This window comes from Borostomias antarcticus (assembly GCF_949987555.1).
Source record: "Borostomias antarcticus genome assembly, chromosome: 7".
Classification (NCBI taxonomy): domain Eukaryota; kingdom Metazoa; phylum Chordata; class Actinopteri; order Stomiiformes; family Stomiidae; genus Borostomias; species Borostomias antarcticus.
In genome coordinates, this window is record NC_140240.1 from 3553005 (window position 1) to 3580054 (window position 27050).

At 47.0% G+C, this 27050-nt stretch overlaps 1 protein-coding gene across 1 annotated transcript in view; it reads right to left on the minus strand.

Moving 5' to 3' along the window:
* suclg2 (succinate-CoA ligase GDP-forming subunit beta) overlaps nucleotides 1-27050 on the minus strand; it is an 87944-nt gene that overhangs the window by 20914 nt on the left and 39980 nt on the right. The window contains exons 3-9 of the mRNA XM_084440674.1: nucleotides 19734-19833; nucleotides 18685-18775; nucleotides 17184-17300; nucleotides 15861-15950; nucleotides 14227-14323; nucleotides 12596-12757; nucleotides 11048-11190 (exon numbers count right to left, since the gene is read on the minus strand). Of these exons, the coding sequence (XP_084296800.1) occupies nucleotides 11048-11190; nucleotides 12596-12757; nucleotides 14227-14323; nucleotides 15861-15950; nucleotides 17184-17300; nucleotides 18685-18775; nucleotides 19734-19833 (800 nt within the window). The remainder of the gene's footprint in view (nucleotides 1-11047; nucleotides 11191-12595; nucleotides 12758-14226; nucleotides 14324-15860; nucleotides 15951-17183; nucleotides 17301-18684; nucleotides 18776-19733; nucleotides 19834-27050) is intronic.

A 27050-nucleotide genomic window follows, 5' to 3' on the forward strand; every position in this document is an offset into this window, starting at 1 on the left:
GCTTCATCAACGTGATGTCGGCATCGACTCGAACCCCCGCGCGCGTCAGGACGATCCGTCGCCCGGAGCGGCCAGACAGAAACGGAGGACAGGGGGCGGCGAGGTGCAGCTTGTAGACACGGAGGGGCCGTGGCGCTGTGCTGGGAGCGCCGCAGCTCATAGGGCAGCTGAGATCTCGTCACACTCCTGTCTCCGATGAGCCCTCAGCGTGTAAACATCGGAACCAGAGAGCGTGAAATGAGGCGTTCAGCGGGGACGGCGCAATCAACCCGGTGTTTCACAGCACGGGACGCCCCCCCCGGCGCCGCCGCCTCGCCTCGCGTCACGGACGGAGAGGCGGGAGAGGCGGACGCTCGAGCCATGCAGCGGGGGGAGGCTCGGATGGCCGGCGGTTGCGCGGCGAGGCTGAGCGGTCAGTAATGACGGCTTGCCCCCGGGTTACGATCCTCTCGGTCCGTGGCAGCATGTGGTGCCCGTCTCACACGGCCGCCGTGGCAGACATACTCGTGCCCTGGAGAAGGAGCAGAGACAACAGAATCTGTAGCTCCTCGGCCATAGAGGCCGGCACACGGCAATTTTTTCACAGCGAGAGAGAGCTGTATAAGCTCGATGTGAGCCAGGCTGGGGAAATACAGCTTCAGGCGTCGCACGCTAAGCGAGGGAAACGCCTCCTGCTGCGTCCAGTGACGATGCCCTCCTATCGTCAAAGCGGTAGAACGGGAAAACATCCATGCAGACGGACACGACCCGACGCTTGAATGTCACTCAATGGTACAGAGGGGCCGCGCTGCCCCGGCCTCTGAAGGTCTTCGGCGACCGATCCCCTCCTGGCCCGGGCAGGCCTGGGCGCTGTGGATGACAGAACGCTCCGCGCAGCAATAAAGTGTGAGAGAAGGGCTCAATTAGCCCGAGCTCCAATCCCAGATACCTCTATCGATCTGCCTCCGATGACGAATGGCAGACAGGAGACTGTTCAATCTGACACCCCGGGGAGGAGGAGGGGGGGGTGGGGGCGGGGGGGCACTCCACAAGGGCTGGGTAGGTAATGCATTACCAATCCCATACCAATATATACATGAGCGTTAAGTAATAGCCTCCATCTAACCTCCATCGACGGCCTTTGTGTTAAGAGGTCATTGTGTGATTGGAGCCGAGGCGATCAGTCGTGGGGCGCGGTCCTCTGAGGGAGAAATCAATCTGATACATCATCAGCTCCGGATTCTTCCATCCTTCCTCAATTTAACCTTCGGCAGACTGAGGGAGAATGCATGTAGGATGACAACTCCATTTTTCAGTACGGACAGGTGTAAAGATTGTTGAAATGTGAGGTGTCTACACCTTACAGCGTGTAGCAGCGCGTGTGTCTGTAGTTCTGTCCAGGATAGTGTGCATCTGTGCTTCTTTTATGTCATGAGTGTGTGTCTGTAGTTCCGTCCAGGCACATGTGTGTATGCAGTTCCTTCCCGGAGTGTGTCTGTAGTTCTGTGAGTGACTACCTCCTGCTGTGAGGAGAGCCTCTGGCTGCATCACACAGACTCCCAAACAGAGTGAGCTGGACCTGATCCAGAGTCATATTCATCTAAAGAGAGACATGACAACAGTTTTGTGCATGTGTGTGTGTGTGCACGCGCGTGTGTGTGTGTATGAGGTACGAGGGAGGAAGAGAGGGAGAGAGTAAATGGAAAGAGAAATTGAGAGAGAGAGAGAGAGAGAGAGAGAGAGAGAGAGAGAGAAATAAAGAGATAGAGATAGTTGTTGTGCATTTTGGCAAGCAGCAAGAATGACATCTAGTAACTGTGTCTGACAAAATCTGTGTAACTTACTCAAGGATATTTCTCCTGGCTGTTGAAGACACTGCATCAATAGAACCAGCATATACCTACAGTAATTAATGTTTATAACCCTGTCTGTCTGGTGTTTCTGAAAACTATACTTTTTTTGCCCCCTGCCCCCATGCTGAAGTTGAAGCTGTTCCATTTCTAGTACCACTAATCAGAGAGTAACAAAGTGACTCGGCACATAAACACACAATATTCACATTCTGTCATGAAATAATCTGGTATCAATGGAGAGAGAGACATGGACTTCTGCCAGCCCAGCATTTGACAATCCTCCCTGCACTTCTGCACTGCCCCATGGCAGTCGGACTCAGTACAGTGCGTACTAATAGACGGAGCTTGACAATAGCGGAGTGTAAATGGAGAAAAACTCCCAGAGGACCTTCTTAACTTCCAATCTCTTCTTTCCGCATTCTCCTCCTCCCTATCTGCTGCTAAAGCTGCTTTCTTCCACTGTACAATTCTAACCTCTGCTTTCAATCCTAAAAAACTCTTTAAAACTTTATCTTCACTACTCCAGCCCCACCCCCTACTCCTACCTTCTCCCTGATGATTTCGCCAACTTCTTTGACAAGAAAGTTAACGATATCTGATTCTCGTTCCCTCATCCTCCGGTCAATGCTGAACGCATCAACCATGCCTCTCCACCCTCCCTGTCTACTCCCTCTCTGCTCTCCCTCCCCTCTCCACATCCCACCTTACCCTACCTTCCTCCCCTCTCCCCTAACAAGGTCCTCAACCTGGTTACATCTAGCCGCCCCACCACGAGCTCCCTAGACCCTGTCCCCTCCACTCTCCTTCAGTCTGTTGCGCCTGAACTCCTTCCCTTCCTAACCCACCTCATCCGCGCATCTCTTGATTTTTAAAATCTTTATCAGGATGCTTTCCCTCTGCTTTCAAGACTGCCAGAGTCACCCCCCTCCTGAAAAAAACATCTCTTGACCCATCTGACGTCAAAAACTACAGACCGGCTTCCCTTCTATCATTTCTATCAAAAACCCTTGAACTTGAACTCGTATCTCCACCAGAACAACCTCCTGGACCCCCACCAGCCTGGGTTCAAGGTTGGCCACTCAAGACCGCCCTCCTTGAAGAGAGCAAGAGCAAATTCTTTCACTTCTGTCCTGATACTCGTAGACCTGTCAGCAGCATTTGATATGGTAGACCACCAGATCCTCCTCTCCACCCTCGAGGAGAAAGGTGTCACTGGCTCTGCACGCTTCCTGTTTGCATCCTACCTGACAGGCCGCTCCTAACAGGAGAGACATGGAGAGGGTTGATGTCGGAACTACATAGTCTGACTATGGAGGTTCCACAAGGGTCTTTCCTGGGTCCTCTCCTTTTTTCCCTTGGCACTACATCTCTGGGTTCTGTCATTCGCTCGCATGGCTTCTCCCATCACTGCTATGCCGATGACACCCAATTGGTCCTGTCATTTCCCCCTTCTGACACATAAGTGGAGGCACGCATAGCTGCGTGCTTATGCTTGGCTGACATCCTGGAGTGGATGGCGACACACCATCTCAAGCTCCAACTGGACAAGACTGAGCTGCTGTTCCTCCCGGGGAAGGGCTGCTCGCACCGGGACCTGGCCATCATCACTGAAGACACAGTGGTGACGTCAACTCGGACTGCGAGAATTCTTGGTGCGACCCTGGATGACCAACTGTCGTTCTCCGCACATATCACATCCGTTACACACTCTTGCAGATTCCTGCTCTACAACATCAGGAGGATTCGCACTTCGCTCACTGACAAAACGGCGCAAGTGCTCATACAGGCCCTGGTCATATCCCGCCTGGTCTACTGCAACTCCCTCCTTGCTGGGGCCCTAGCGTCAGCCATTAAACCTCTGGAACTTGTCCAGAAAGCTGCCGCTCGCCTGGTGTTCAACCACCCCAAGTTCTCCCACACAACTTCCCTTCTCCGTTCTCTACACTGGCTCCCTGTCGCAGCTCACATCCAGTTTAAAACTCTGGTACTAGCCTATAGGGCAACGACAGGAACAGCTCCCTCCTACAGTACCTCCAGGCCATGGTCAAACCCTACACCTACTCCCGACCACTATGCTCTGCTAACTCAGGGCAACTGGTTGCTCCTTTACTCCGAGGCCCCTGCTGTCGATCGACACGGTCATGGCTCTTCTATGTCCTGGCCCCGCCGTGGTGGAATGAACAGCCCACTGACTGCCCACACACACTGATGTCAGGACAGCAGAGACGCTGCTCATCTTTTGCTGCAGGCTCAAAACTCACCTCTCCAAGAAGTACTACCAGGATCCTTCCTTTTAAGCAGCTATTGTATTTTTAGTTTGCTATTCTTCCCCTTGCCTTTAGCACTAGATGCTCTTAGTCACTTGTTTTAGAAAAGAGATGCACTTATGAGTTCTGGCAAGTAGCAGTACACTGACTTTTCCTACGTTTTGGATAAAAGCGACAGCTAAATGACTAATGTAAAATGGCTGTAATGTACTGTGCCTCCCTGTATCTCCACAAGTGGCTTTGACCTGCTGCTCCATTGTCATACAGTACATCTCCAAGGCTTCAGAGTACTAGCCTTACAATCTCAGTGATAAAACACAAATGGACGCACACCTGTACATGCAGTATGCGCGCACAAGCACACACACATTCCATTCCGTTGTATATAAAGTAGGACTGGCATGACGTCAGTGCTGCCTAGCAATAGAAATGGCCCAGGAAGCTTCTCTGATCTCATCAGTTCTGGTATGGAACAGCCTCCATGATACTGTATGCAGCAGCGCTGCCCTGGGCTCCATCTCTGACTGCATGAAGGGAATCAAACGCTCACACAGCAGACCTACAGTATTCTGCACCACCGAGGCCCTGGTCGTATAATGAGAAACACACACATACCAATGTGCAAATGAGGTCTGAACCAAACCCAGGAGCCACAGCGTGAGAGGTCAGCCCAAACACACACCCGAAGACCCATTAGGAGCATTAGCGCACTGGTCCGGTTTCTCTGGCACTTGTCCTCTTAAATACCTAGCTTAATACGCGCCTTGGCGGGAATGGACTCCATTACGGGGGAGCAGGAGCCAGCCTCTGGGCCTCCTCTTGCCTCGCATCGCCTGTGTTTACTACGCTGGGGACCACCAGCTCCCACAAGCCCCGGGCTGCAGGCGGCGGCGAGCCAAGCCTGTGACGTCAGAGGCGGCTCCGTGATCACAGGTGCCTGCCGGAGTCCTTGGAGGGCCAGGCTCCAGGGTGTTGGGTATGAGGTTGTGAGTTTGTTTTATGTGAATGGTTTTTGTGTGTGTTATTGTGTGTGTGTGTGTGTGTTTGTGTGAGTGAATGCACATTTACCTCAGTGTGAGAGGTGCATGATTGCCATCACGATGGGACAAAAGCAGTTCCAAGGACACGGAAGAGAACAGGGCAGGACAGTTCCGGCCCTCACAAAACAGCCACGTTCCACTGTCCGCTTGGCACGTCAAAGAAGGTCACTCTGCTTTTCGCCACAGGCTCAGACATCTCCATATACAGTATGCAGGGAGCAGGCATGGAGGCCGAGCCCAGCTGCTGTTAAAGGACTTATGGCTGAGGCGTGAAGCTGGGGGAGAGCTCTTTCTGTTGGCCTCTACAGGATTTGGGAGATGAAAAGCCACAGGCTTTTTTTGGGGGGGGGGGGGGGGGGGGAGGGCATGGCACACACACCGGGGTCTATCTACCTATCTGATCAGGGTAGCTAGTGGACAAATAACACCCAGGTGAGGTGGAGGTGACACCCAAGTGAGCCAGAGCAGAGAAAATGTGCTGAGCACGCACGCACGCACGCACGCACGCGCAGTCGGCTGAAGGTGAGGCTGGCTGTTCGGAGTGAGTGTGCGCCTCGGAGTGGGTGAAATAAACCGTGTAGGCAAACACAGTCAGATTCATGGAAGCCATACACAAACACACACGTTTGCTGGGGGGAGGGGGTTTACAGGTGAGACTGGGTGCTCTGAGTTTATGCCTTCAGAGCAGATATCCACACAAATGACTCAGACAAGTATGCCTGGGAGTAGGCAGAGATGGACGGAAATAAACTAGGCCAGAAACCTTCAGAATTTCTGATGAACATAACTAGAAAGGGTGCTCAGAGAGCACAGGCCTCCACGCATTGATGCGTTTTGTTAGTGTTGACATATTTAAAATCACACCTCAGTTTATATGTAATAGCTTACCACAGGATCCAGGCTAAGAAAATGTAGGCCTAATTTTTCCTAATAGTGAATGAGAATCCGATAATATTTTGTTTTACATGCATATACATATGTTTGCTTAAACTGCAAATAAATGAAGTTGATATCTATCTAACGCTCATTTGACTCCTCATTGTAATGAAGAGGAAAAAAAAATATTGGCCTGATTATTGGTCAAGTGCAATAGGCGTTCACTTCGTAGGATATCACGTTTCATGCAGCTCCCCCATCTCTCGCTGACTGAAACCTCACTAACCCTGCCGTTTCCATTCTGTGGATTTCTACAGTAGGCCTAACTAGGGAAAATAGAATTAGGGCCAAAGGTTCTATTTACAGCCACGAAAAGCAAGCGAGGCTGAACCAAGTGATGTGTGTTTCATCTATCCAATCCAAATCCAAATCTATGCCAAACCAGCCATCGTTCTAAAATATCTTTAATAAATCTTTATCAGGGCTTGAACCCGGGACTCCACACTGACCGCTTGAACCCGGGACTCCACTCTGACCGCTTGAACCCGGGACTCCACACTGACCGAACTGACAGAACGCTGTACCACTGGGCAGTGTGGTAAACCTGGCAGAGGACGTGAGGATCAAGTGAAGGGAAATGGTCCAAGTATGGCCACATTTTGTTTTCTTTTAATTTGTGCATCTGCTGAGTGATTCTGACATGTTCCAAATTTTTGTTTCATTTATTCTAATTTAATGGGTTCTAAGTTGGCCCATGTTACACCCCTCCACCGAGTTTAGTGAAAATCGCTCAGGTAGTTTTTGTATAATGCTGCTAAATAAAGAAAGAACAAACAAAATAACACACCGAATTCGCAGCGCTGAGTCAATGAATACCATACTCACAAACTGTACGAACAAATGCCACACGTGTCTTCCCCAGGAGCAGATCAACTGAGTGAACCTGTTGCCAATGTGCCAATCTCCGTCGCCAGACTGCCCATCACTGTGTCATGGCTTAAAGCTGCAGCATTTAATTTTTTTTTTTTTAAAGATTTTCAACATGGGTACTTAACACCTTGCCCAGGGACTGCAGTTGGAAACTAGATACAGTACCCAGCTAAATTTGGCAGTAGGCCTAAGAAATGCATGGAAAGAAGTAACCGAAAATACCCAAAAATACCACAAAAGTGTGCATTACACCATGGAGGGCGTACTGTACAGCACAATATTATACCTTGAAACGTGGCATCCCTAGTCAGAACCAATCCCTGGACCTGTCTCCACTGGCATCTCACCCCCACTGCAGCCTTCAGTCTCCATACAATCCCTGGACCTGTGTCCACTGGCACTCCACTTGGAGATTTCAGTCTGCATACAGTCCACTCCAACGCAATGAGCAGAGAAGATCAAAGCACAGACAAAGTGAGAGAGATAGATGATAAAAGAAATGAAAAAAGATAAGATCAAATATAGCTACAAGCAGAAAGCAGAAAGCGCAATGAGTGCATCAAAGGCAACAAGTGAAACACGCCATAGCCAGTTCCACATCAAAGGCAACAATTGAAGACCTTTCGTGGTCATTGAAACTGTCAATGAATATACGGTGAAAGCGTGATGGGGGTGGCTTTGCACAAATGCTTATATCATCATTAAAATTTAATCTGCCGATTTTGTGTCCAATTAGAAGTAAGTTGTAGAGGATCCCTTGACCTACAGTACTGACATTAGCAATATGAACCCCATTTGGCTGCAGGGGGCGCTACAGCAATCGATAGCATTTTAGCCACTTTTAAAGATTTTAGCTTGTTATAGCACCACCCTGTGGCCAATAAGCTCCATCATTCTCAAGTGACCATTAGGCATACTCATGCATCGCTGTACAAAGTTTTGGAAAAATCGGCATGGCGGCTAGGCCTGCAGATTGAAGAAACTTCCTAGGAGATAAGCGTTTTTCCACAAAATCAAAAGGGCGGAAAATCTAAGTAACCAGAAGTTATGGATTCTTGAGGAAAATGTGTTCCTCGTGAGAAGAGGAATATGCTTCCATGATTCTAGGTCAAATGAGGCATGAGATATGCGAGATCTAAGCAAGCTTTTTAACATTACTTTTACTAGTTGCGTTACTTGTCTTAATATCCTAGTGTTTCTAAATTTGCTTTCAGTTTTTATAGTTTTTATTATATTCTACACTATCTTTAATTTTTTAAATTACTTTACTTTGTTTCTTTTAAATCTGTTCTCACTGTGTTTTTATGATTTATGTTTTTATCCATCTCTTTTTATGGAAAGCACTATGTGCTACATTCGTTTGTATGAATGGTGCTATATAAATAAAATGACACTGACATACTGTATATGTCTATTCAAAGTTTGCAATTTCAATCAGTTGCTATAGCGCCTCCCCCCTTTGGCCAATCAATGTAAGATTTGTTCCATGGCCTTAGTCAGTTATAGGTTCTGCCATAGACTTCCATGGCAGATTAATAAAAAAAACACCAATAACAATAGGGAGCCCCGCACTTTGTGCCCCCTAAAAATTGTGTGTGTGTGTGTGTGAGAGAGAGAGAGAGAGAGAGAGGGAGAGAGCAGAAAACAGCATACAGTCTCATCATTTCCTGGTAGACTGAGGTATGAGGAGTTAATGCTCAGCTAGTAAAGCAGTTTTGTGTGTGGAGGAAGGGCAATCTCTCTAGATGACATCACGCGGTGTTGCTATGACGACTGGCCACATTTAGGACAAGAAAAAATTCCAAACGAGTTGAAATAGAGTAGAGTTGAACAGGTACACGTGTGAGGAACACCACCATATGGATGGTCTCAGTGCAACAGCACCACAAACTCCTGTAGCATCTAAGAACTACAGTCAAATAAGCTCTTCAAACATAACTAACAAACATTTGGAGAGGGAGACTCAAAAACTCAATATGATACTCCAATAGAGACGAAACACATTTGTTATTGCTAATTTGTTATGAAAAATATTCAAGTGCCTGATTCTGTTTAAAGTGCAATCAATTGAGTATGATAGCTATAATTAAACTTTTATACATCACTGCATATTCATGAACACTATTGAACAGCACTCAGAATGTCTCTCTCTCTTTCCGTCTAATCCTACCCGAACATTAAACTAAAACTCCATAAAATCTTCCTGCTTAAAAAGTTTCTGAAGTTTCTGAAAATCAGTGAAATGCAAATGTGCGACTTTCATCATGCCAGGAATCCATTAATTACCATTCCCTCCACAGATGTGAGGCGTCTGCAGATCCTTGTATGAAATGCTAATGACGATACACAGAGGTTTAATGTAGGGCTGCACGATTATGACAAAAGATAATAATTGCGATTATTTGCTTCAAAATGGTCATTGTGATTAATAATTGTGATTAATATTTAATATATAATATTAATATATAATAACCAAAATGCTCTCAAATCACAGACGTTGATCCCTTTCTTGCTACTAACTCACTGACCTTGTTTTCGCTCATTTTGTCACTACTCACGGCTGCAGGTACTCTTGTGACACTTGTCTTGACCTACTGCTATCTGTCTTCTCAGTGAAATTGCTACGCACAGCGCACTCAGCGGGAACGCATGTGATTGGTCAGACAGCATACGCGCCTGTGATTCGTCCGTGTAGTCCTAGCACACTCGATTCAAAGCAAAATTATTAATCACATTAATTGCGGCCTTTTGCGATTAGTTAATTGCGGAGGTCATAATCGCGATTTTGAATAATTCACGATTCATTGTGCAGCCCTAGTTTAATGTCAATCCCACCTCTATCCCCTCCCCATCTGCACTCTCCTCTGCTGGGGGTGAGAGTGGAGGGGCCGGTAACACAACTTCTCCTCAAGCCAGCAAAAACCCTCTGAACAAAAGCCAGAGCAAAGAACGACTCATTCTCAATGCAGAGATAATCGGGGTGGGGGGGGGGTGGGGCGCTGACACCGTCTTTAAAAACTGGCGCCGTTCCCGCTGAATTAATCTCCATGACAACCTTGTTGGACTTGATGAATCTGATTGGATCAACCGGTCACCAGGAAGGGAGAAAATATCACCGCATATTTTTTTTGCTCTTTCCTTCCTGTTTTTAAGACACGTTGATGAATTCCTACGAGGGGAAAAATAACGACACATTGAAGAGGGATGATTCATCACTTGGCAATATAACGCTGCTTTGCACCTGGCGTGTTAAGGCTTATTTCAAATTCATCACTTTAGGTGTGCTTCACTGGTTTTCTTTTCCCACTGACTTGACAAACGGCAGAGACAGAAATGTCTATAGACAAAACTCAAAGATTCATATCATTGTACTCTGTACTGACTATGGCCAGAATGAACCTCTGATCTTCTGATCTGAAATTAGGATCAAACACTATTATACGCTACATAAAAATACAAATAAAACACAACCGCTGCCAGGGAAACCATGTGAACAAAGTCCGAGTGAAAGTGACAGCACCGAGGGAGTTACCGGAGCTCTGGATGAGTGTCAACACAAAAGCAGCACTGCAGCGTCATTAAAGGCTTCACATTGTTTACTGTTGATTTATTGGCAATTTGAGCATAGAACTTGTAAAAGATCCAAGCTGCCACATCCTTTGAGGTTCCAGGCTTTTAACGCAGCCAGGGTAGAGAAGTAACAAGCGTGTGTGTGTGTGTGTGTGTGTGTGTGTGTGTGTGTGTGTGTGTGTGTGTGCCACGCATGTGTTTGTGCGCAAGTGTGCGTGCACATGTGAGGTTGTAAAGGGAAAGATTGAGATTTCAGAAACAAGTCATAAAAAAAATGCAGATTTCACTGTGGTGGCAAAGCTGCGATTCATCATGTCCCAGTCAATAAGATGATGGCGTGTAATCACAAAGTCTCGAAGACCCATTCTCTCTGTGCTACATGGACACATGCCAGTGCTACTGGCCTAATGAGTGTTACTGGTCTAATGAGTGTTTGAGACAGAAGGGGGGGTTATTCTTAACATGACTCTTAGTTAGGAATGGATTCACAGGATAGCTAATACTATAGAACCATTTAGAACCCCTACAGTACCTTGGGGTCTGCTGTGAGCAGCTTGAAGGCTTGGTACACCTGGTTCTCCTGCACTCCACCTCCCAGATCCAGGAAGTTCGCCGGCTTCCCTCCATGAAGATCGATAATGTCACACGTGGCCATGGCCAGGCCTGCCCCATTCACTGTGGTAGAGGTTCAAAGAGAGTCACAGAATTAGGGCTGGGTATCGATTTGAATTTCAAGAATCGATTCGATTCCGATTCACAAGGTTCAGAATCGATTAACACGATTCAATTCGATTCGATTCAATATCGATTCGGTTAGTGTTACTAACTTGGCGCGAGCCAAGTATATCCATGTAATGGCGGTCGACGGGGCACCGAGAATGCAGCTTCAAAAAATGTATTTTCTGCCACGAAACCGTTGTTTTTATCAATCTATTTTTATGAATCGCTAGTTGTGTGTGCTTCCATAGAGCAAGGGCTTGTTGTGGTTTTCACTAAGTGAGCCTGTAAGTAAACTGCTCCCAAACTTTTGATGTTTTGCTGCGTGTTGGAGCCGAACTCGTAGACGGACTTGGCTCCGCCATTTTATCCCACTAAGTGACCCTTGAACTCTGAACGCTACTGCGCATGTGCGACTCGGGGGAGAAAAACAAAACCAAAAAAGACCTCCAGCTATCGCCAGCATTAAAGGAAAATAATCTAATGTAAAAGTGCACACACAGAAATCAATGAGTAAATTATCTACTGAGGAAGGAACAAATCCGAAAGCGTGGGGAATTTAAAGCTTTAAGAGGAACATGCCACCCTAAACTGTTCAAAATGAACTAATCAGGATAGAGCCATGGTCGGAACATATGATTACTACTGCGCCCTCGCCTTCAGAGAGGGATATTTGACTAAAGGCGGTGTCATGGTGTTCATTCATTATTATCAGCCATCGAGACTCCGGCACCCTGCTGTGCTGTGGGGGGAGCCGAATGATTCAGCCAACGAGCCTTCCGCCTTCCCTGTGTCCTGGCGAGCTCCCTGACTGAAGTCTCAATAAAGGGAAATGCTCTGTAACAGCTGTCACTTTGGTTGGTTACAAAGCTGCCAGAGAAGTGCTGTGCTCTAAGCATTTTCTTTTTCTTTTTTAAGAGTAGCTGGGGTCTGGCTGTAATGTCGAGCTCCAGGCTGTGGTGTCCACTACGTTTATGAGAACACAGGGTAGCCTAGCTGCTGTAACCGGACGGCGCCACCGTTTCCCTGCCCTCCACTGTACAGCATTGATTTATGACGAGAGCGGGCCATAATGACAACGCTACTGTAACAATCTAGCACGCGGGAGACTGTTTGGCGGATTATGGCTAATTAGAAAGCATTGGTTATGCTACTTCTCCTCCTGGAGCTGTTAGAAAGCTGGTCCTAATTTGGGTTGGACACAAGCCTGGTCTGTATTAATTTGAAGAAGTTTAAATTTAGTCTCGGCATGCCAGTTATCCTATTAGGGAAACAAGCCTAATGCTAGTGTGTGTCCGCCAAGTTATTGACAATTAATTTCATGCTGTGTGTGTTAACAGGCTGAACAGCACAGAGAACTGACCGAAGCAGGCGATGTTTCCGTCCAGCCCGATGTATTTCAGGTCCCACTTGGCTGCCTCGGTCTCGGTGGGGTCACTCTCTGCCATGTCGTCCATAGCGAAGACCGCTTTCTGACGAAACTCTGCGTTGTCGTCAAAGTTGATCTTGGCATCAAAGCATACCACTTAAGGCCGAGGGGACAGTCGGGTTAACAGAGAAAGAGAGAGAGAGAGAGAGGGGGGGGGGGGGGGAGGAAGAGAGAAAGAAAATGAAGCAAGGTATGAGGCAAATTAAATTAATGAACTTCCCTAAAACCTTTAATAAACAAAACGAAGGCAGTAACCTCACCCTATTAGCCTCTTATTTGGCAGTTTGGAATATTGATGCCCAGGCTCAAGTGTATTTGAATGTGCCTTGGAGGGAGCTGAAGCTACCATGAATAATGGAAACCTATACTTGAGTGGGCACATTTAAAACAGTGCAGGATACTACTGCACCTGCACTGCGAGTTGAGCCGACCAGTATTTACTCTGGTATTAACTCAGAGCAGTCATTATGGGCTCTCCAATCAAAAACATTTACACAAGTGTGAGTGAAGCCTTAATCTATCAATAGTCTAGTCTCTCTGCCCTCCTGGACAAAACCCCAGGAGGAGAGTAATGTTAAAACACCATGATAAGACCTACACAGAACCACCTGCACAGAAATGTATGTAATCTACTGTAATAGAAACACACTGAAAAACACCCAAGCAACACCTGATAAAAGGCAAAACAGGGGGAAAAAATATTGGAAACAATCCTCATAAACCAGTGGAGGCATACTGTATTAATTTAATTTGTATAGTACAGTACAGTCCCTCCTATCATACGGTAGGTTTGGGTACAGAGAACTGTAAGGAATATTAAACTATTTTTTTCCCAAAGATCTGCTTCTTTCACTTTGATGGCCGATGTTTTTAATTGTGTTCATCCATAGCCATGTGATATCTGTGCCTGTTGAAAAGCAAACTCGCACCCCTCACTACGGCTTGATACACAACTATAGAACGGCCCTCTCGTTAATATTCATAAGTAATTATGAGACTACAAAACGTCCCTCTCATCAAAAAAGAAAATGAAAACAGACCTATGGTATAACCCACTTGTTTAGTAGACCGTCAGTCTCCGCAGTCCTCTGTTAACTGTCTGTATAAAAATCTCACTGACTTGTGTTCAAGATCAGACACCGTGGGAGGGGTTCATTACTAACGAGAAGCAAAGAGTTGAAAGGATTATTTCTGAATTATATATATTTAGAACACCAGGCCACCATCAAAAGGTATAGGAGTGGTGAAAGAAAGAAAGAGGTGGATTAACACATGATGTGTCTGATTGGTGGCCTTGCTAGAGTTGACAGAGTGGTCCATTAGCCAAGCTGAAAGAAATGATTAAAGCCTTATGACTAAAAGGAAGGAAAGCCCTCGAAAACACAAAGTCTCACTCACACACACACACGCGCACGCGCACGCGCACACGCACACGCACACACACACACACACACACATACACACACACACACGCATGATATGTGCAGTATTATCTCCGATATAAAGGGCTTAAGAAAAATCAAATAATATATTATTTTTTTTTAATAGGAGAAAGAAAGTAGTACCTTGTCCTTCGGGAGTCTCCCCGAGAGGATTGACCTCAACTTGAGTGGTGTCGACTTTCAGGAACAGATCATAGAGCCTCTTAATCTGATCTGCTGCCTTGAGTTCCACAGAGAAGAGAGTAATTATGAGACAATATGGCTCGGATCTGCCGGCAAGACAAGGCCACTTAGCCCAGAGCCTACACTAAATAAAACATGGTACCGTAAATCACCTCCACCACACACACCATCTAGAAGTCGATGAAGACACAAAGACAGTGTGTGTGTGTGTGTGTGTGTGTGTGTGTGTGTGTGTGGGGGGGGGGGGGGGGTGGGGTGGGGGGGGGGGTGGGGCACCACTGCACAGGTGTTGGACAATGCAATCACCTTTCTTCACACATTATAACAAACTTAGCAATTAATCCTCACATTAGAGCATTCTGTCAGTTTTCTGCATGAATGTGTGTGAGTTTATGAATATTCATAGTATAAAAAAAATAATAAAGGAACGTCAATAGCACCTTTCTTTTCTTCTCCGCTGGTTGGATACTATCAATAATGACAATGGATGAGTACTCTGTCTATTACCATCAACACTTTGAGCAGGCCAGCTGATTGGTTGTCATTTTAATAAATCCTCATTGTAGAGAACAAAGAGGTTTAATTGATGTGTCAATCTGTCCATGAAACCAAGCCAGTCTTTTGATAATAAGCTGCCTGACAGAAAACCTTGTAAGCACTGCTCTCTTCCATGAATACACACTCAGGGGTTCAGTCATTTTGAGGTTCTTCAAAGCCGTTGTTATTTCAACTAGGTTCCACACCCAGAACCCATTGTAATTGCTACTGGATCCAACAAGCACTGGTGACTGATGTGCTTTGAAAGACACAGATTTGGCAGAACCGAACTGACAAGCCTTAGCAAATCATTCTCATGTCCTCCAGGCAGTTGACATCAATGTCTGTTCAATACTCAGAGAGCCTCACATTCCAGGGGAAGTTTGTTCCCCCTCTCTCTCATTTTTTGTCCCATGTTTCAGTTTTCAAAAGCTGATTCATGAAGTGGATTTATACTTTTTCCGCGTGTTAACATTCTGAACTAATGCAATTGTTTCTGCTGCTGTGATCCTGGATCAGTATGCAAATCAGCAATTTGCTGCTGCCAGACAAATGTGTCTCTCAAGTTAACCCTAAAATAGCTAATAGACAGATAATACAGAAATCTGAAAATGGATGCCTGTGTGTGCCGTTTGTCCCTGACCTAGTTTCCTGGGCAGAACAGACTCATTCCACCTCAGCGTGACTTTGAGACTCCGGGAATGTGTTCTACGCGCAGAAACATACCATCGACCTTATCAGCCTGTGCTCCATTATTTCCACAGTACATCTGGTGTTCAGTCGGGTGACTAACGCAACAAATGCACAATATACAGTGCGTGGGACCACTGTACCAGAGCTGATCCTAACCCTCGCGGGTACGGTCCAATCTACAGTACTGTACAGTATGTGACACCATGATGAACGAGGAGGCTGCGTGGTTCTGTGTAACCTAGTGTCAAGTCTAAGCAGCCCATACAGAGCCCGTGCTCAGGCCCAGTCCCAGGCAGGCTTACCGGCCACTGTACTCCCAGGCCCAGTTCAGATCTGCCCATTACCTGTTGCTCCAGCGGTCCTTTGAAGCCCAAATTAGCCGCCATGCGCTGCGCCTGGTCGTCTCGAACCCCGTCGAAAATGTCAATGACTTCCTGTGAGTAGAGCGAGAGAAGAGAGGACCCCGGACTCAGACGCCGGACGGTAATTTGACATAAAGTGGATGTTCATATTAAATCATGCTGCAATTAAGCAGTGGCAAGCTGCCAGGTGAGGGGAAAGGAGAGTCTCCCTCTCTCTCCACACAGATTGTTTAACGCAATGCGTGAGCGATTGAGAGAAAGATACTTATGCCCTTAAACCAAGTGTGCCTGAGTACACACTGAGCCCAGTAAGAGCCGTTAGGCTAGATGCGATGAATAGTGATCAATGCTGTGTAACTGTTTCAACTCCAAACAAGAAAAAGTGTGTGCGGCACATTATTTGGAGTCATTATTGGGAGAGATTATGTCATTAAATCGCCAGACAGTTACCGGTGAGAACAGTACAGTATGCTAACAGTACAGTAGTTCAACAGGGGTCCAGTAAATGACTGGGAGACATGTGGGTACTATACTATATACATGTGGGTACTATACTATACTCTGATTCTACTGCTATTGATACTGGAATACATCTGCAGACTACAGACGGTGGTGACGTGAGCAGCTCAAAGCTCCGGAGAAACAGTCCTGGGTGAGAGACGTCGTCTCAATGCCTCAGCCTTACAGTACAGGAGTAGTTCAATGCTTGTTCCTGTTGGGGGTTTCTGCTGATGCCTTTTACGAGACCAAATAAACCATTATATAAACTAGGGGTGTCAATCAATAAAAAAATAAAAATAATAATAATAATAAAAAACATTATGTAATAAACTAATTGTAATCAATCGCATACTGTATCTCTTTTTTTTGCTGGGGAAAGCCCCCAAATGAAGATATTTCAAATACATTACATTATTGTGGCAAAGTTAAGTAAAGCACTGAAAATACTTTACAAAAGGTTGCTTTACTAGTCAATATATTGTTTTATTAAATTATAACTATCTTATGTGTGGCTATCAATCAATCAATCTGGGCAACATATCTGCCAATTTGTCTGTGGATTTTCAAAATGATTGTGCCTCTTGATGCCGGCTTGTAGCTGCATTGGAGGATGTAAATTGCTCTTGTCTCCTACCATAGCAATTGACCTGCAGTCCATAGCAATTAATGTTGCTATCGATTTTAATTTTATTTTTTACATTTTATTCATTTTAATTAATTCAATTAACTTGTTTATTTTTGCAAAATCAATTGATCTAATTAACACGTTAAGTTGACAGCCCTGATATAAACAGTCAACGGCACCTTGAAGATGAGCTCTGGGGTGCTGGCAGCCACCTCCTCTATGTCGACGCCCCCCTGAGGGCTGCCCACCATAACGGGGCCGTTGCAGCTGATGTCCAGCGCCTCCGCCACCATCACCTGGGACAGCAGGGACAGGGTCAGACTGGACTTACACCTTCACACTCCTGAATCCGCAGTATAAAAGCAAAGATCCTCAATGACCTACAGTACATCTAGAATATGCAACATCGGGGATGCAGCAAAGCACTGTGAGCTGGAAAGGGGTCTGTGTGTGTCCACGCCTACAGTAGCAGAGAGCATGGCTCCTATACTGCAAGAGTGTACAGTCAAGGGCAGCAGAACACCTCGGTGTGACATGGAAGGACAGCTCACCTGGACTTCTCATCTATGGGGACCACAGCCCGACAACACATCTACAGGCTGATGAAGACTGGCCCTTCCCCGGCCCAACCTGGACCTCTCCAGCACTGCTCTGCCTGATCCTGTGACGCTCACTCTGGACATAGTCAAGTTCAAGTTCAAGTTCAACAGTGGGGATGATCTCACTGTTTGTTTAGTTTTGTAAAGCGTGGTGCCACTGCAGCGTAATTCCCTACGGGGAAGAGTGTGTTTATAAAATGTTTATGTCAAAATAACGGCCTTTTTGGAGTGACGCTTTAATTTGAATTGGCATCCATTTTCCGAACAGTCACACTGTTGCAGGTGATTTTCTGCTCATTCTCTACACTCCGTGTTGTTCTACGCCTAATATATTCTCCCTCTCTCCCTGACAAACTCCGTCTTGATCTTTCCTCTGTGAACTTCCTTCCCCGCAAGCGCTCTCTATAAAAATGGCAAATGTGACAATCATTTGATTCCCCTCCTAAACTTTGCAGCAGGGGCAGGAGCAGTGTGAGCTCCGTGTCTGGCTGGCAGGAATAAAAGCCAGCGTTAATGGGGAACTCCAGGCACTATTTCACTAACAGGGGGAGAGAGAGAGAGAGAGAGAGAGAGACAGAGAGAGAGAAAAGAGAAAAGAGAAAGAAAGAAACAGTGAAGGTATGATACTGTACACAAGCCAGAGGCCAGCAAGGCTTCATTATCTGGATATCAGTGCTGTTAGACTTTGTGTGTGTGTGTGTGTGTGTGTGTGTGTGTGTGCGCATGTGTGCCGGGTGTTGGGGGGGTGGATCATTTTCTGCTTGTTAGTGACACACACAACCTGTTGTTTACCAACACTTTGGTCTTTGTGCAGCCCTGACTCACATGTTTTATTTATCCCAATGAACCAAGTCGCCTAACAGCACAAACACAGTTAACAATGCCAATGCCTTCAGGAAGGCATCAACCTCCCAGCACAAGGAATGGAAAACACACAGACCGGCTGCTTTATTGCTCCATTCCTTGTGATCTATTGTACGGTATTTTCGTGGAAACTGGTTAAAGGGTAGAAATGACCTTAAAATTAGAAGAACCAAAAAGGCTAGACTGATCGTTCTTTATACCCCGACTGGAAACTCACCGTTTTAACTTTCACCCCTTCTTTTGGAGTCTGCTTAGTTGTCAGGCTGAAGCCTAGCATCTTATTGGCCAGCTCGCCCACCACTGAGGGGCTGGAGGAGAGAGAGGGGATTAGCTCAGTTCAGAACGTTCTAGTAAGACGTTTGCATATACACAGAGACCGCCAAGTAGGAGCGAGGACGTACACAGTGGAGTGCAGGGAGAACCACAGACGGATTAAGAATTCGGCAATTCCTTGAGATGTATTTTCATTTCGATACAGACATCCTTTAGCACATTTCAAGCTCCGGAGTTTTTTCGAGAAGCCTCAATTTGTCTGCGCCTCTCTCTGAATGAGTCTGTCCCTCTTCCTCTCGTCCTGCCCTGCTCTCGTTTGAACAGAATACAAATGAAGCCCCGGGCCGAGCTCCTCTTTTGATAGATGGGAGGAGAATGAACTGTGTGCAGGCGTCACTGTCTAGGGAGGCCCCAATTTCTGATTTCTCGCTCTCGCAACGTTCCTGTTCATCCCGAGTATCCCAAAGTAGGGTGACAATGATGCATTGTATCGTGGACGTTTGCCGTAAATCAAGATCACACCTTCTCATAGGGTACTTTTGCAACAAGATACCTTGGATGGATAAGGTACCGCTCTGGGTGAGACTACAGGATGGAAGATAGGAAAGCAAAAGTAAAGCACACTCTTGTAAGCGCAAATAATTGTAAAAATTATTGTTTCCAAACAAACTTTAAAATCCTAACAGAAGCAGCTTTGCATGCTGACTTGGCACATGAGAATATTGTGAGGGGAAGATGGTCATTTTGCCAATGCTTAATTCGGCATTTAAAAGCTTAAATCGGGGGCAGCTGTCTCAAATCAAGACTGTGGTAATCATTTTGGGGTGGGCAAGTATCAGGATAAGACTGGAGTCTGACACTGTGTGTGGGGAGGATCTTGAGGGGACTATCCAGGAGAGGTTCTGTCTAAAGAGGCAGTTGTAGAGGAAACAGAGAGAGCATTTCCCCAAACCCCAGCCCTGAGAGGGAAGAGAGACCGACGGGGATACTCACTCCTTAGTCAAGTGCACTCCACCTTTAAGGCCACTGTCAAACACGCCCTTCCCCCTGCCGCCAGCCAGAATCTGGGCCTTCAGCACGATCTCCTTTGCATCTGTAAGAGAACGAGAGAGAGAGAGAGAGAGAGAGAGAGAGAGAGGGGGAGAAGAGATGAGTGCATAAGAGAAGGGTGTGTAGCGGGCAGGGCAGGGAGCCAGGTTGAGAGAGGTGAGTGAGACCTCTCCAATCAGAGCAGCACATCATGGAGGACTGTTCGGCTCTCCGGTGTCACACCAATCACCCCGTGTCCCCCCTCACCTCCTCCAGGAAAAGAGCGAGCAGAGGAGGTACGGTCAAGACACCAGCCTCTGGACTCATCCACGTCTTTTTAAGGACAGTATTGCAACTTAAATAGTCAAAATGGAAAGACGACATGTGCAGAGAATCCAAAAAAGAGCTTTTGCCGCTCCTCAGCTATGTAAAGAAGTTATTCATTTAGTCATTAATGTGGCCGTGTCATACCAAATATACCATCATGTCATATGTCATACCTCCCTGAGCATCATTCCTAGTATCTGGTACTCATTTGCTGACTGACTGACTGTGGAGAAGCCTTAGTCCCTTAGTAACCCTAAATAGGCTACCTTAACAAAATGAGGTCCATTTTATGCACTTTCCGTCCTCTCCCTCACCTTCATGCTCACCAGGAGGACATTCAAATGGCAATTCAATTGGAGCGTCAAAGGCGCTTGATTGAATATGGTCTTCAGCCATCATTATCCAGGCGGGAATTCAGCCATTGAAAAACAAAGTGTGTGTGCGTGCGTGCGAGCCTGCGTGTGCGTGCATGTGCGGTTGTATAAATGAGGGAGGCAGGTGTCCTCCTGAAAATGCCAGGAAAGGCATGTCGACCTTGGGCCAGAAGTGGGATGGCATGTCTAGCCATGAGTTAAGAAATGCGGACACAGACTACTACTACTACTACTACTAGCTGCTCCAGCTAGGAACAAGACCTGGACAAAACAGTCTCTGACAAGATGGTAGATATCAAAACAGTAAAGCTTTAGGAAGAACTGACAGAGCTCTGACTGGAGTATTGGAAAAGAGGGGGAAGAAAGATAGAGAGAGAGAGAGAGACAGACAGAGAGAGGGAGAGAATGAGAATAAATATCAGTGCACGTGCAGCCTGTGAGAAGGGATACATTAATAAATATGTTGACAAGAAAAACTGCCACCGCGCAGCACAATTAAAAAGGAGTTGAAAGCCAGATGAAATACAGTTTCCTGAGGGCATGTACAGGGGAGGATGGGGGGGGGGGGGGGGGGGGGGGGGGGGAGAGAGACCGGCTCCCGCAGTGCTGGTGGGAGGTGTGGGGCCAGGTGGGTGAGTGGTGAGGTGAGACGCGCTTGATACCGCAGGTGAGAAACGGAGGGAGGGAGCAAGGGACAGGAGAGGAGGATGAGGCAGATGGAGGATAAACAGAGGAAGGACAAACAAAAGTAGGACCACGGATAAGCAGGGGACGGGAGCGGGCAGAATGACGCCAAATAAATGGAGTGATGACGAGAGGTAGGGGGGGAGGAGTCTGGACTGACTTATGTAGCTGACAAAACGTCAAACGCGGTTCCGACGCCACTTAATTAGAAATCAGATGCGTATAACCCCGCTGCGGCGTTCCGCTAGGCGGTGCGGTACGCCCCAGTGCATCTCCTGAGAGAGGCAGTGAGGGAAGGAGGAGTCCTCTGCTGTGTAGGCTGGCCGGTGCGTCTCAGGAGTATAGGACTGGAATCACTGATAAAGTTCTCAATCAATCAATCAAAGCTTTATTTGTATAACGCATTTCATACCCAGAGGCAACACAATGTGCTTTACAGAGAACAAGGGAGGTGGGTATACGACCCACTCTCTACATATTCCAGAGGGAAGCAAAAAAAACAGTAATCACCCGGGGGCCAGATAAGTGAGCTGTAAAAATTCTTCCCTCAATGGAGCACAGCGGGCGATTAAAGCCTTTTATTGGGCGCTAGTACATAGGATGACTAACGTTTCGATGTTAGTGCATCTTCTTCAGTCATACTTGAAGACAATGGCAAGGTGTGGCACTTATAACCTGAGGCCTATACGATTAGCCAATGATAGGGAGGGTGGTAAATTCAAATGGGCCAATGTCTACTTTCCACCAAGTAAAGGGGCGGATCTGGGGAGATCAGTCCACAGATAGACAGATGGACTCTAATGAGACAAGACACTCATGAAAATAATAGAGATAATAAACAAGAAAAAATAAGAAAATAATAATAAGGGGCTTGACAATATTATGTATGGCCAATGGCAGTGAATACATTCCATAAACACAGTGCTGATCACACAGGCCTAGACCTCGACAGACGGTTTAATCTGACACAAACACATAGGCAGGACTATATTAAGTGCATTCATAAGAGGACAGAGATATGAGCTTGAGCCTGTTCACAAATTAAGAGGTTATTCAATAAAACCGCTCTTGTGGGGAAAAAAACGGACGTAATTACACACGAACACGCCTGACCTTAGCAGTAGCTTCCTACGGAAACAAATCCTTTCTACTTCCTTTGGTTCAATCTCTCATCTGCCAGTGTCATCAGTGCCGATCCTCAGCTGCCCGACTGAAGATAACGATGCGCTGTATAGAGAAGCAATGACGGCCCTCGCAGACCCAGGGTCGTGCTCTGGAGAGTGGATGAGAGCAGAGTGGATGAGAGCAGAGCAGCCATATACAGGGCTGTGGGGGGACATGCTACAGCCATCACTCAGGCAGGGGCTGCTCACTAATGAGACGACGAGACTCCACACAACAAGGGGATACAATATGAGGAATGTTGTTGAGAAGATGAGGATCATTATGGATGTGTGTGTGCCTCTCTGACCGAACAAAACTAGTATGTACTGATGACATTATTCAAAGAGCCTTGTTAACTGGAGGTCAATCTTAACTACTGCAGTCTTTGATGGGTAGATATGGGCAGATGTGATATAATGGATATAATGGGTATTTCTGGGAAGCATAAGAAAATAAGTGCGTGTGAAAGGAAATCAGACAGAGTGGTCAAGATAGTAGTGGAGGACCTCTTATCCTTGTATTCCTTTTATTACTTGATTTATTATTTTTTCCATGGTTTGTAATTGCCTCTGCCCCAGCGACAGCGCAGGGTGAGAGGTAATGTTTTCAGTGGCGTATCTTCGTTCATATGTCCCTATGTACGTCCGTTAGCTAGATTATGATTAGTGGTTAGATTATGCAAAAGTTACCAGATCCATTCTCATGAAACTCTGTGGAAGGGTGTAGCATGGGCCAACTTACAACAGATTTGTATCGCACGGTTCGCCGGGGCTCAGGTGGAGAAGCAGGATGACGAAACTCGGCCATTTTACCAAACGTTTAGCTGAAAAGATTGAGCGGAAGTGGACGGAAAAGCTGCCGTTTTTTAGTCGCACACACACTAACCAACATCTATAATGCTGCTAATTCATGGAAGTATAATGTTAGCTGGCTACTGCTAATCTCACAGTGGTGAAGCTAGAATAGTACCTGGCAACCCAGTGTGCAGTATCAACGCTGTAATACTATTGGCTGGTATGATATCAACAGAGTGTCATTGTCGGGCTGTCAAAATTTCATAATGTAATAATTTCAAACAAAATATCAATTTTTATGTAAAAGCAATACTTTTACTCTGCAGCCTTCGCAAAGCCCTATGGATGTATTATTTTTTGAAAAAAATGTTATTTTAATCCACATATAACATATTATACCTTTAATGAGTGAATTAGTATTTGACCCCTTCGCAAAACAACTTAGTACTTGGTGGCAAAACCCTTGTTGGCGATCACAGAGATCAGACGCTTCTTGTAGTTGGTCACCAGGTTTGAACACATCTCAGGAGGGAGCTTGTCCCACTCCTCTTCGCAGATCCTCTCCAAGTCATTAAGGTTTCGAGGCTGATGTTTGGTAACTCGAAACTTCAGCTCCCTCCACAGATTTTCTATGGGATTAATGTCTGGAGACTGGCTAGGCCACTCCAGGACCTTAATGTGCTTGTTCTTGAGCCACTCCTTTGTTGCCTTGGCCGTGTGTTTTAGGTCATTGTAATGCTGGAATACCCATCCGCGAACCATTTTCAGTGCCCTGGCTGAGATCCTCTCCAAGTCATTAAGGTTAAGGCTGATGTTGCGTAGATCTTGCGTAGAGCCCCAGACCGAGGGAGATTGACAGTTATGTTGTGTTTCTTCCATTTGCGAATAATCACACTAATTGTTGTCACCTTCTCACCAAGCTGCTTGGTGATGGTCTTGTAGCCCATTCCAGCCTTGTGCAGATCTACAATCTTGTCCCTGACGTCCTTGAACAGCGCTTTGGTCTTGGCCATGGTGGAGAGTTTGGAATCTGATTGATTGATTGCTTCTGTGGACAGGTGTCTTTTACAGGTACAAACTGAGATTAGGAGTACTCTCTTAAAGGGACAGGACTAATTTGTGTGCTTCATGGACGTAACCAGTCTGTAGGAGCCAGAAATCTTGCTGGTTGATAGGGGATCAAATACTTATTTCACTCAATTAGATGCAAATCAATTTATAACTTCTTTGAAATGTGTTGATCTGGATTTTTGGTGTTGTTATTCTGTCTCTCCCTGTTAAAATACAAATACCATTAAAATTATAGACTAATAATTATAGATTAATCATTTCTTTGTCAGTGGGAAAACGTACAAAATCAGCAGGGGATCAAATCATTATTTCCCTCACTGTACGTAATTATTTCCCTCACTGTAAGTGTTAGAGAGTGGGAGATTAATGTGTTCTAGTTTTCACAGCAGGTTCTCCAAAAACTAGAGAAAAAAAAGAGGAGACACATACCACTTTTTTGATTGAATGTGTACCGTTGTGTTTGTGTGTGTGTGTGTGTGTGTGTGTATTGTGTAGCCATGACAACACCGTGGAACATTAGACCAGGTCTACATGACGACATAAGACATTCTTTCAGAGTTTGTACACGGCAAACTTGCCAACCAGCTCTCTCAGAGGGAACGCTAGTTTATTAGCGGTGTCCATTAGGGAAACAGGAACCTCTTCTCGTTATTGCATAACCAGTTATCCATCCATTTCTAACCAAATCAGGCCGTTGTGAAGAGGCAATATGCGCTTTTCTTCTTCCCCCTTTAGTTCCATCTTGGGGACACAGGAGGGGAGATTAAACATGGTACAAACATCTGCAATCACATCAACTGTAATATGAGTAACATGGCCGTCCCCAGGCTAACTCACTTCCCCTTAATGAGCTCAAATGAACTCCGAGCGTATTTACCAACGACGCTGGCAGTCAGCACTGCAGCTGCTGCTTCTGCCTCAGTCCCCTCCTTCTATTCTGCCTCAGTCATCTCCCTCAGTCCCCTCCCTCTCTTCTACCTCAGTCCCCTCCCTCTCTTCTGCCTCAGCCCCTCCCTCTCTTCTACCACAGTCCCCTCCATCTCTTCTGCCTCAGCCCCTCCCTCTCTTCTACCACAGTCCCCTTCCACTCTTCTGCCTCAGTCTCCTCCCTCTCTTCTCCCTCTCTTCTGACTCAGTCATCTCCCTCTCTTCTACCTCAGTCCCCTCCCTCTCTTCTGCCTCAGTCCCCTCCCTCTCTTCTACCTCAGTCCCATTTCCCTCTCTTCTGCCTCAGTCCCATTTCCCTCTCTTCTACCTCAGTCCCCTCCCTCTCTTCTCCCTCAGTCCCCTCCCTCTCTTCTCCCTCAGTCCCCTCCCTCTCTTCTGCCTCAGTCTCCTCCCTCTCTTCTGCCTCAGTCTCCTCCCTCTCTTCTCCCTCAGTCCCTCCCTCTCTTCTCCCTCAGTCTCCTCCCTCTCTTCTGCCTCAGTCTCCTCCCTCAGTCCCCTCCCTCTCTTCTACCTCAGTCCCCTCCCTCAGCCCCTCCCTCTCTTCTACCTCAGTCCCCTCCCTCTCTTCTGCCTCAGTCCCCTCCCTCTCTTCTGCCTCAGTCCCCTCCCTCTCTTCTACCTCAGTCTCCTCCCTCTCTTCTACTGTACCTCAGTCATCTCCCTCTCTTCTCCCTCAGTCCCCTCCCTCTCTTCTACTGTACCTCAGTCATCTCCCTCTCTTCTACCTCAGTCCCCTCCCTCTCTTCTGCCTCAGTCACCTCCCTCTCTTCTGCCTCAGTCCCCTCCCTCTCTTCTGCCTCAGTCTCCTCCCTCTCTTCTCCCTCAGTCTCCTCCCTCTCTTCTGCCTCAGTCATCTCCCTCTCTTCTACCTCAGTCCCCTCCCTCTCTTCTACCTCAGTCATCTCCCTCTCTTCTACCTCAGTCCCCTCCCTCTATTCTCCCTCAGCCCCTCCCTCTCTTCTCCCTCAGCCCCTCCCTCTCTTCTACCTCAGTCTCCTCCCTCTCTTCTACCTCAGTCCCCTCCCTCTCTTCTACCTCAGTCACCTCCCTCTCTTCTGCCTCAGCCCCTCCCTCTCTTCTCCCTCAGTCCCCTCCCTCTCTTCTGCCTGTCACCTCCCTCTCTTCTACCTCAGTCCCCTCCCTCTCTTCTACCTCAGCCCCTCCCTCTCTTCTGACTCAGTCCCCTCCCTCTCTTCTACCTCAGTCTCCTCCCTCTCTTCTGCCTCAGCCCCTCCCTCTCTTCTCCCTCAGTCCCCTCCCTCTCTTCTCCCTCAGTCCCCTCCCTCTCTTCTGCCTCAGTCCCTCCCTCTCTTCTCCCTCAGCCCCTCCCTCTCTTCTACCTCAGCCCCTCCCTCTCTTCTCCCTCAGTCCACTCCTTCTCTTCTGCCTCAGTCTCCTCCCTCTCTTCTACCTCAGTCTCCTCCCTCTCTTCTCCCTCAGTCCCTCCCTCTCTTCTCCCTCAGTCCACTCCTTCTCTTCTACCTCAGTCCCCTCCCTCTCTTCTCCCTCAGTAACCTCCCTCTCTTCTACCTCAGCCCCTCCTTCTCTTCTGCCTCAGTCCCTCCCTCTCTTCTACCTCAGCCCCTCCCTCTCTTCTCCCTCAGTCCCCTCCCTCTCTTCTGCCTCAGTCCCCTCCTTCTCTTCTCCCTCAGTCCCCTCCCTCTCTTCTACCTCAGTCCCCTCCCTCTCTTCTGCCTCAGTCATCTCCCTCTCTTCTCCCTCAGTCCCTCCCTCTCTTCTCCCTCAGTCCCCTCCCTCTCTTCTGCCTCAGTCCCTCCCTCTCTACCTCAGCCCCTCCCTCTCTTCTCCCTCAGCCCCTCCCTCTCTTCTACCTCAGTCCCCTCCCTCTCTTCTGCCTCAGTCCCTCCCTCTCTTCTCCCTCAGTCACCTCCCTCTCTTCTACTGTACCTCAGTCATCT